Below are 11,923 nucleotides of genomic sequence, written 5' to 3'. Positions count from 1 at the left end.
CTTATCTTATCTTCCTAACTAGGTTGAAAACACCTGGATGGTAAGAACTAATTCTTAAGTAACTTTGCTTAATGTAAATCCTTGCATCAATAAATGTTTGCTAAATAAAACCAAATTATTTATTTATTTATTTATTTATTTATTTATTTATTTATTTATTTAAGGACTATGTGACAGTAGACCTCAGCTCCAGACCCAATACAACCTCTAAATTGGTTTGTGGCTCTGGGTAAATCACATCACTCCTTTAGATAGTCACTTAGATTTCTTTTAACTCTAATATTCTGTGACTAAATCTAAGTCCATTCTCAGTAAAATAGACTTGGAGTTAAATATCTGAGATAGAGACAAATCATAAAAGACATTCATTGAAACAAACAGATCAGTACCACTAAGAAATAAGACTCATGTCAGGAATAAGTTTCATCAAAATTTTATTTCCTCAAATATAATGGACATAATAGCTATCCCACAGCACCCTGTTTTGGGGACTTAATAAAGAGAACACTCTTATACTTTTTCCCTAAGTAACAAAATTATTAAATATTGACAGAACTCTGATAAAATCCTTTCAGACATGTCCACAAGCTGGAAAAACGTGAATCATACTTATTCAACTATAAAGAAAAAAACCACAAATAATTGTTATAAGCACACGTTAAAAGTTTCTATTTGGTTTATGAGACATACTCTTACTACTTTATCAGCAACCTGGCCCAAAGTACCACAATCCATTATGGAGGGAGCTCTGACATGCTAAGAGCTTGCAAGTCACTCCTCCCATCCTTACAAGAGAAAAGCTGAACAAGCTGAAAATCAAAGAAGCCCATCAAAAACCTTGGTTTGCAGGAATACCACCCCATGAATAATGGAAGACAGGCAATCAGGAAAACCATCAATGACATCTGCTTACTTGAAGCAGAAACTGCTGGAGCCGTAAACTGGCAAGAATGCTTAAATGGTAATTCTGATAGATTGTTAGAGGCTGAATGTGGATGAATGTGAAAGGAAGAAAAACTGAGGGCCATAGACTTAGGAGGGCCCTCACACTTCGGAGTTTAACCTTCAAGAATTCTATCAGTTTCTCTATTAAAGAGCCAAGAAAAATCCTTTCATGTCTCTGGCAGAAGTAGGGGAACGTAACCATTCTGATATACACCCAGAGCATTCTCCATAAGAAAGAAAGGCCAGCTCTCCAGGGGAAAGACCCTTCTGGAGCCTTTTTCCACCTGAAGGGATGGCATTTCTCCCACTGCAGCCCCCTCTAGCCTTCTAGTTTCACCAAAGAAAAGGTGGGAGAGTTTTACAAGAAGAAACACTTGTGAAGATCATAGACCAAAGGCATAAACCTACTGAACAACTAATATTTAATCAGAAAGTTATAGAAAGTTCTGTCTCCCCTACACATTACAATGACGCCAGTAGGACTGTAGTATACTAACTGTGGATTACTACTGAAAGAGTTACAAAACAGAGTACCTCTCTGAGAAGGAGTACTTCTAGAACCCAAACTCAAGAAGAAAAAACAAGGACACTGTAAGAATTTGATGCCTTCAGTATCTAGAGCTACACAAAACAAACAGTGTAATTCTTGGAAAAATTAACAAATTCTCACACTAAAGACCTATTTATCTCAATTCTTCTCACCCAATGCATCCCTTCTGATTTTTAACAACAACAACAAAAAGTACCAGACATGCTGAAAAGAGAGAAGGAAAAACAGAGTCTGAAGAGACAAAGCAAGCATCAGAATCAGACTCAGGTATGACACAGATTTCAGAATTATCAGGGAATTTAAAATGACTATAATTAATATGCTAAGGGTTCTAATGAAAAAAAGCAGACATTCAAGAAATGATGAGTAATATAAGTAGAGAGATGAAAATTTCTGAAAAAGAATCAAAAAGCAGTGCTATGTATTAAAAACTCTGTAACACACATGAAGAATGTCTTTGTTGGGCTCATCAATTGAGTAGGCATGGACAAGGAAAGAATTAGTGAGCCTGAAGATAGAGCAATAGAAATTTCTCAAGTTGAAATGTAAAGGAAAAAAGGAAAAAAACACTGGAACATCCAAAAATTTCAAAGGAAATAACTGAAATACCAGAAGAAGAAGAAGAAAATAAAAATAGAAAAGAAATATTTGAAGTAATAACATCTGAGGAATTTCTAAAATGATAGTCACTAAGTCATAGATCCAGGAAGTTCAGAAAATGCCAAATAGAATAAATACCAAAACACCACACCTAGGAGTATTTTATTCAAAGGACAGAAAAATAAAGACAAAGGAATATATTTTTAAAAGCAAGAATTAGGATACCTTATCTATAGAAGGAAAAAAATGTACAAACAAGAAGAGAGTAGCATGAGATATTTAAAATGTTAAAAGAAAAAAATCCCCAGAATCCTATATCTAGTGAAATTATCCTTAAATATGAAGGCAAAGTTAAAGCCTTTTGCAGACCCCACCTTAAAAAAACAAAAACAAAAACAACAACAGAATTTATCTCCAGTAGACTGGTCCTCCAAGAAATGTTTAAAGGAAATCTTCAGGGAGAAAGGAAATATTTTAGGTCTACCTGAAAGAAAGGAAGATCTACATAAAACAAAGGAAGAGCATCAGATAAGGAATAAATAGAGGCAAAATAAAATTTACTCCTTTCCATACTCTTGGTTTTCTTTTCTTTTTTTTTTTTTGGCAGAGTCGGCTGAGGCTTTATTTGGGAAAAGACACTTGAATCGGCTTTTAGTTGGGGGCATGGACAAGAGGGGGTACCCAGGGCAGAAGACTCCCCCCAAGGATAGGCTGAGGACTGGGGCTGAGTCTTAGGTGGCTCTCCCGTTCCCGACACTCCCCGGCACAGCTCCTTTCCCCCCAAAGGCTCTATGGCAGCCACAAGAGTAGGGAGGCTGGAAGGGACCACCATGGTTGTTCACTTGGATAGGACACCAGACGACTCAGACACCAGCTTCCCGTCACAGGTCTCGATCTTCTTCACGACCACAGCCTTGGAAGAGCCGCTGCGGCTGAAGGAACCAGCAGGGCCAAAGCTGGACTGGAAGGAGCTCAGGCCATAGTTGAGGCCGGGGCTTGTGAGGCCTCCATAGGCCGAGCTCAGGCCACCTGAGCAGCCACTCGTGGTCTTAGTATGGATACTCATGTTCTGCATCCCAGACTCCAGCCGGCTCTCCTCGCCGTCCAGCAGCTTGCGGTAGGTGGCAATCTCGATGTCCAGGGCCAGCTTGACGTTCATGAGCTCCTGGTACTCGCGCAGCCACTGGGCCATGTTCTGCTTGGCTCGCTGCAGGGCGGCCTCCACCTCAGCCACCTTGACATTGACGTCCTTAATGGCCAGCTCCCCGCGCTGTTCAGCATCAGCAATCGCCGCCTCCAGGGCAGCCCTCTGGTTTTTGAGGGCCTCGATCTCAGCCTGGAGTCGGCTGATGCTCCGGTTCATCTCAGAAATCTCCATCTTCGTGCGACGGAGGTCATCCCCGTGCTTCCCAGCCAGTGTCTGCAGCTCCTCGTACTTGATCTGGTACATGGTCTCGGCCTCAGCCCAGCTGCGATTGGCGATGTCCTCGTACTGGGCCTTGACCTCGGTGATGATGCTGTCCAGGTCCAGGGAGCGGCTGTTGTCCATGGGCAGCACCACGGACGTGTCCGAGATCTAGGACTGCAGCTTACGGATCTTCTCTTCCTACAGCTGCCTTAAGAAGCTGATCTCGTCGGTCAGCCCTTCCAGGCGGGACTCCAGCTCTACCTTGTTCACATCCTTCTTGATGAGGACAAATTCATTCTCCATGTCTGCACGCTCTTTGATCTCCTCTTCATATTTATTCTTGAAGTCCTCCACCAGCCCCTGCATGTTGCCAAGCTCCACCTCCAGCTTCAGCTTCTCCTGGCCCAGGGTGTCCAGCTGCTGCTGGAGGTTGCTGATGTAGCTCTCGAACATGTTGTCTATGTTGCTCCGAGCGGTTTTCTGCTGCTGTAGGAGGCTCCACTTGGTCTCCAGAATTTTGTTCTGCTGCTCCAGGTGCCTCACCTTGTCAATGAAGGAGGCAAATTTGTTGTTGAGGGTCTTGATCTGCTCCTTCTCTTGGGTGCGCACAGCTTGGATGTTGGGGTCCACCTCCAGCTTAAGGGGGCTCAGCAGGCTCTGGTTCACTGAGACAGCCGTGATGCCCCCCAAGCCCCCAGTGCCACCACCGTAGCCCCTGACCACACTCATGCTGCTGCTCAGGCCACCCCAGAAGCTGCTGCTGCTGCCGCCCACCCGGGAGAAGGCAGAGGAGCTGATGCGGGAGCCAGGCCCGCTCGTGTAGGAGCGGCTGCTGAAGGCCCGGGGGCTGGAGGTGGACATCTTGTAGGACTTCTGGGTCACCCTGATGGACATGGTGGAGGCCGGAGTGGAGACTGGAGTGGAGGCGAGTAGGCTAAACCTGACAGAGGTTCCAGAAGGAGCCGAGAAGCTGCTTCTAGGTGGGACCCATACTCTTGGTTTTCTAAAAGATAACTGTTTGCTTAAAATAATAATAGCCACCATTTATTGGGTGATTATAGCCTCTGAATAAATGAAATGAATGGCAGCAATATCATATGAACCAGGAGGTAGGAATAGGGAACACTTTGTTATAAAATATCTGCACTACATAAGAAATGGCATCATGCATTTTAAAGTAGACTTAGGGTTAGTTTAAACTGTATATTGCAATCACTAAAATATTGGCAGAGAATTATAACTGACACACTAAGAGAGGATATAAAATGTAATAATATAAAGTGCTCAGTTAAAACCAGAAAATGTTGAAAAATAAGTCTCTGGTAATAAATAGAAACCAGTTACAGACATAGATAATATTAATTCAAATATATCAATAACTACTTTAAATATTTGTGATCCTAACACACCAATGAAAGATAAGATTGTCAGAGTGAATAAAAAAAATCACTCAACTATCTGTTTCCCACAAGAAATGCATTTCAAATATAAAGACATATAGATAGAACATAAAGGGATGGAGAAAGATATATTATGCTAACACCAATCAAAAGAAAGCAAGAGTAGCTAATTAATAAAGACAAAGACTTCAGAAACAAGAAAAAATACTAAGGGTAAAGAAGGACACTACATAATGATAAAGGGGTCAGTTCTCCAAAAAGACCTAAGAATCCTAAGTGTGTGTGCACTTAAACACTAGGCATCAAAATATGCAAAGCAAACTGATAGTACCAAAAGGACAAATAGGGAAAACCATCATTATAGTTGGAGATTTTAATACCTTCTATCAGTTATTAATAGATCAAGCAGGCTGAAAAACCAAGAAGTATATAGTTCACCTGAATAGCACCATCAATCAAATTGATATAATTCCAATTTATGGAATACTCCGACAACAGCAAAATATACATTCTTTTCAAGTTCACATAGAACATTCAGAAGACAGACCACATCTATGCCATAAAATACACTTAATAAACTTAAAAGAAAATAGATTATAGGGGCGCCCGGGTGGTACAGTCATTTAAGTATCCAACTCTTGGTTTCAGCTCAGGTCGTAATCTCAGGGTCATGAGATTGAGCCCCGTGCTGGGCTCCCGGCTCAGTGTGGAGTCTGCTTGAGTTTCTCTCTCCCTCTGCCCCTCCTGCTCATGCTCTCTCTTTCTCTCAAATAAATAAATATTTTTTAAAAAGAAAATAAATTATAAAAAGTACGATCTCATACCACAATGAAATTAAACTAGAAATCAATAATGGAAACATAGTTGGATACTCAAGTATTTGAATATTAAACCATATACTTTTAAACAACAAATGGGTCAAACAAGTCTCAAAGGAAATTTATAATATTTGAACAAAATAAAAATACTTGAACTGAAAAAAATCCGTATAAATTTGTGGGATGCAACAAAAGTAGTGCTTAGGGGGAGATTTATAGCATTAAGTGCATATATTACAAAAAAAAATCTAAAACCTAAGCATATACCTTAAGAAATTAGAGGTAAAAAAGCAATTTAAGCCTTAAGCAAGTGGAAGAAAATAAATAATAAAAAACATTACAACAGAAATCAATAAAATTGGAAACAGGAAAATGATAAAGAAATTCAAAGAAACCAAATGTTGTTTTTTTGAAAAGATAAATAAAATCAATAAACTTCTAGCCAGGCTAATCAGGAACAAAACAAGACACAGACTTCTGATATAAGAAATAAAAGAGGGGTTATCATTTTTGGCCTCATGTACATTAAAAAGGATAATGAAAGAATACTTAGGAAAAAAAAAAGATGGTCACAATTTGATAATTTAGATGAAATGAACCAATTCCTTATAGACACAAACTACCAAAACTCACACAAGGAAAAATAGATAACAAGAAATTTATCTATCTAAAATAGAAAACAAAAAAAGAATCAATAATTAATAACCTAATAACCTTCCAAAAAAGAAATTACCTATCCCAGATGATGTCACCAGTAAATTCTAGCAAACTTTTAAGGAAGAAATGACGTTAATTCTTCACAATGTCTTACAAAAAATAGTAGCATAATGAACATTTTCTAACTCATTCTATGAAGCCAGCATTACTCTAATGTCAAAATCAGATAAAGAGATTACAAGAAAGAAAAGCGACAGACTGATATCTATAATTAACATAAATGTAAAAATCCTTAAGAAAATGTTAGCAAAATGAATCCAACAATGAATGTATTAAAAAATTATACACCATGACTAAATGGTCTGTGAAGCTGTTTCAACATTTAAAAATTAATCCCTTAATATAATCTACCACATCAACAGAGTAAAGAAGAAAAATCATATGATCATATTAATTGATGCAGAAAAAGCATTTGACAAAATCCACTACCCATTCATGGTAATAACTCTCAGCAAACTAGGAATAGAGGGGAAATTTCTCAATTTGATAAGAACATCTACAAAAAAGCCTACAGGTAATATCATGGTTAATCAGAAAAAACTGGACACTTTTTCCCTGAGGATGGGACTAAGGCAATATGTCTTTTCTCAACACATCTATTCAACATCATAATGAAAGTCTTAGCTAGTGCAATAAGACAAATAAAAACATGAAAGGTATACAGCTTGGAAAGGAAGAAATAAAAATATCTTTATTCATAGATAACATCACTGTTTATGTAAAAAATCCCCCCAAAGAAGAACAAAAAATTTCTGGAACTACTGAGTATAACAAAGTTGCAGGATGCAAGGTTAATATGCTAAAGTCAGTTGCTTTCTTATATGCCATAAATTAACAAATAGAAATTTAAATTTAACAAAACAGTATGGTTGTTAATAGCACCTCCCCAAAATGAAATACTCAGGTATATATATAACAAAATATATACAGGAACTATATGCAGAAAGCCACAAAACACTGATATAAAAAAACAAAGATCTAATAAATGGAGAGAGGAATTGGAAAATGAATTGGAAGACTCAATATTGTTAAAATGTAAATTCTCCCCAAGTTGATCTGTAGATTCAACACAATCTGATTTAAAACCTCAGCGAGAAGATAGCAGGAGGGGAAGAATGAAGGGGGGGAAATCGGAGGGGTAGATGAACCATGAGACACGATGGACTCTGAAAAACAAACTGAGGGTTCTAGAGGGGAGGGGGGTGGGAGGATGGGGTAGCCTGGTGATGGGTATTGAGGAGGGCACATTCTGCATGGAGCACTGGGTGTTATGCACAAACAATGAATCATGGAACACTACATCTAAACCTAATGATGTAATGTATGGGGATTAACATAAGAATAAAAAAATAAAAAAAATAAAAAAAAATAAAACCTCAGCGAGATATTTTTTAATTATTGACAAACTTAAATGGTAAGACAAAGAATGTAGAAAAGCCAATATAATATGAAGAAGAACGGAGTTGGAAGACTCACATTATGTGATTACAAGACTTACACTAAGGTTACATTAATCAAGACACCATAATGTTGGATGAAAGAATAAATACATAGATCAGTGTATAAACAGCCTAGAATAGACCCATACAAATATAGTTAGCTGATCTTTGACAAAAGTGGATAGGCAATTCAATGGACAAAGGTAGTCTTTTCAATAAATTGTGCTAGAACAATTAGACACCCATATGCCAAAAAAAGAACCTAGATATATATTTTATATCTTACATAAACATGAACTTAAAATGGATCACAGGCCTACATGAGAAAAGCAAAACCTCTGACATTTCTAGAAGAAAACATAAGAGAAAATCTATATGACCTTGGGTTTGGTGCTGAGTTTTTAGATAGAATACTCAAAAGATGAGCCATCAAAGAAACAATTGATCAATTAGATTTTATCAAAATTGAAAACACATGCTCTGTAAAGGAAACAGTTAAGAGAATGAGAAGTCAAGCCACAGCCTGGGAGAAAATATTTGCAAAATGCATATCTGATAAAGGGTTTGTATCTAAAATATACAAACACTCAAAACTCAATAATAAGAATACAAGCAACTCTATTAAAAATGGGTAAAAAACATATTAGGGAGAGAATAGACAAATCTCCCATGCAAAGGAATTCTAATAATTTATGTAGATACTCTGCCTTCAAAGAGATGGGGAAAAAAACCCCAACTCCTTAAGTGTGAACTACACCTTGTGATTTCCTTCCAAAGAGCATAGTATGGAGATGAAAGGCATCTTCACAGTGGAGACAACTGACCAACTCTACCTCAGCCAGGTGGTCAAGGTTAACAAGAGTGATATGTCATGTTGATGGTCTGTACTCTTGATATGATGTGATGAGAATGGCACTTTGCCTTGTGTTCTTCCTGCCTAAAACTCATAACCCCAATGAGAAAAACATCAGACAAATTCCAATAGGGGGGATTCCTGCAATATTCCTAACCAGTACCCCTCCAAATTCCCAAGATCATCAAAAACAAGGAAAGTCTGAGAAACTGTCACAGCCATGAAGAGCCTTAGGAGATAAGACAACTAAATGTAATGTGGTATCCTGGATGGAATTATGGATTAGTAAAATCCATGGAATATCAGTATTATAACTGATAATACTAATTATGGAAATCATGGAAATACTATATATGGAACATTAGTAAGATCGTGGAATAGTAAAATAACTCTAATTAAAAAATGAAGAAATCTGAATAAAGTATGGACTTAAATTAATAATATATCAATATTTGTTCATTAATATTGGCAAATAACCATACTAACATAAATGTTAATAAGAGAGGGAAATGTGTGTAGTATGTGGGAACTCTCTGAATGATCTAGTCAATTTTTCTGTAAATCTAAAACTGTTCAAAAAATAAAGTCTATTACCTATAGAAAATTAACATAGATAAGCATCTGGCCTGAACAGAGAGCTTCTTCCCACCAGCACAAAATAAATTCCACAAAGTCCACCTCTTCAAAACAGTACCACCAAAAGGGGGAAAAAAAAATCCTTAGATGTTAGAAATTCCCCAAGAGAACCCTCCTACACTGTTGGTGGGAATGCAAGCTGGTGCAGCCACTCTGAAAAACAGTATGGAGGTTCCTCAAAAAGTTGAAAATAGAGCTACCCTATGACCCAGCAATTGCAATACTGGGTATTTACCCCAAAGATACAAATGTAGTGATCCGAAGGGGCACGTGCACCCCAATGTTTATAGCAGCAATGTCCACAATAGCCAAACTATTGAAAGAGCCTAGATGTCCATCAACAGATGAATGGATAAAGAAGATGTGGTATATATATACAATAGAATATTATGCAGCCATCAAAAAAATGAAATCTTGCCAATTGCAATGACATGGATGGAACTAGAGGGTATTATGCTAAACAAAATAAGTCAATCGGAGAAAGACAATTATCATATGATCTCACTGATAAGAGAAATTTGAGAAACAAGACAGAGGATCATAGGGGAAGGGAGGGAAAATGAAACAAGACGAAATCAGAGGGGGAGACAAGCCATAAGAGACTCTTAATCTCAGGAAACAAACTGAGGGTTGCTGGAGTGGTGGGGGATGGGAGGGATGGGGTGGCTGGGTGATAGACATTGGGGAGGTTATGTGCTATGGTGAGCGCTGTGAATTGTGTAAGACTGATGAATCACAGACCTGTACCCCTGAAACAAATAATACATTATGTTAATAAAAAAAAAAGAAATTCCCACAAGAGTTTGATAGTTCATAATGCTAAATTTTTGCTCTATCTGCAAGGTATGTTTTGAATGCATACAATTATTTTCTAATCTTTTCACCCTTTTGAAGTCAGTGGAACTTTATTCCAAATCCTTTTTGGTTTGTTTCATTTTCTGGAGGAAAAAAAAAAGGAACTGACTTCAAATCTAAGTTCTGCTGCTTTTACTGGTTCTATGGCCTTGGAAAATGGATTTAACCAACCACCAGCAAAATAATAATAATAATCCTTTCCTTGCAGTATTATCATTGTGACTGGGGAAAATAATCATCCTTTCTCTTCATCTAATTTCTAAGGACAATGAATTCCCTTTAACTAACAAGTTAAAGTCTGTGATAATGAATGAGAAGACAAAGCAAAACAAAACAGTAAAGCCAAAGAGGCTCCCCAGATACTCAGTGGAGTTCGGGAGGAGACCAGGGAGCAGCTGCTGTTTGGATGGTATTTTGTGAATCAAACCTCCCTTTGACAATTCATCAAAGGCTATGTAAAATGTTTAATGGCTTTTTATTTATATTTAGATTCCCGATTGATGTTTCTTTGAATGAAATATGAAGCAGTTCGGCTTCTTATATATAAGCACTCAGAAAAGTATCACTTAAAGGAAAAAAAAAAAAAAAACACCAGAACAGGGTCAAGTTGAAGAAGAGAGCTGGCAACACAGTGGGAGAAAAGTTACTGTTATCATGGCGAAAGCCACAATGATTAAGTTATTAATTAAAGGGTGCCTACTAGGAATAGAACTGATCTAGTAGGAGATAGCACAGCAACTCTAGTTTCCAGGGCAGAAAAACTCTGGCTTTTTCCCTTCAATATCTAAGTTTATGGACATAATCCACCCTCAATGAATATAGGAGTTTTGCAAGGCTTTTTGGCATTGATCTAATATCTATAGTTTTATTTTTGTCATATATGTGCATTTTTTTCTGTTCATTCCTGTTTAGAGGCCCTCCTTTTACTGGACTTCAGGTTTCTATGTGGAGAGACATTAGTTACCGTAATACTTCTGCCCTCTCTATAGGAGGAGGAGGAGTGATTTACTTGGTTAGTGAGTATAAGAGAGAGAATTGGATGGTTTTGGCTCCAGCATGTCTCTTTGGAAGATCCGTCTGACTACAAAGTAAGGACACGCTGCTCTGCTCTCAGCCACATAGAAGAGTAAGTGGTCCAATCTCGACATCTGTTGGAGGTGGTCTGGAAGTGTTTAAGCAGTGCCTGTGATCCTTCTGGGATGCAATAATAGAAAGTCATTTGTCAGTAGACAATCTAATGCATGCTCTCCAGTATCTCTTTATCTTATGTCTCCATTGATTTAGAATGTAGGAAATTGTTAAAAACGAGACAGGCCCAAAATGGAGTCACTTGTGCTAAGCCACATGTCACCAAACCAAGGCTTAATACTTAATGTAATTACAGTTTGGGCTCTCCCAGAAATAGAATCTTAAACCAGTCAATCAGGAATTACCTGATCAATACTGGTGAGGTAATCTGCCTGATAAAACTGCTATCCCCTAAAGGAAAGTGAACTTGCTACAACCAACCTGCTTTTTGCTAGTATAACTTCCTTTCCCCATTCCTGCTGCTTATAAAAGCTTTCATTTTGTGCAGATCCTTGGAGCTCCTTTCTATCTGCTAGATGGGATGTTGCCTGATTGTCATGAATCATTGAATAGAGCCAATAAAATATTTAAATTTATTCACTTGTGTTGTTTATTGTTTATTTTTATTTTTTTA

At 37.8% G+C, this 11,923-nt stretch overlaps 1 protein-coding gene across 1 annotated transcript; it reads right to left on the bottom strand.

The window, feature by feature from the left end:
- Nucleotides 1-2,933: 2,933 nt before the first annotated feature.
- Nucleotides 2,934-4,409, bottom strand: LOC110577103 (keratin, type II cytoskeletal 8-like). Its single transcript, XM_044911669.1, is given in 1 exon segment — nucleotides 2,934-4,409. A coding segment is annotated over 1 exon segment (1,464 nt). The 5' UTR covers nucleotides 4,398-4,409.
- Nucleotides 4,410-11,923: the final 7,514 nt, after the last annotated feature.

Source organism: Neomonachus schauinslandi, chromosome X, assembly GCF_002201575.2.
Source record: "Neomonachus schauinslandi chromosome X, ASM220157v2, whole genome shotgun sequence".
Taxonomy (NCBI): domain Eukaryota; kingdom Metazoa; phylum Chordata; class Mammalia; order Carnivora; family Phocidae; genus Neomonachus; species Neomonachus schauinslandi.
The sequence above is the reverse complement of the archived record's forward strand: the minus strand, read 5'-3'. Positions and strand labels throughout refer to the sequence as shown.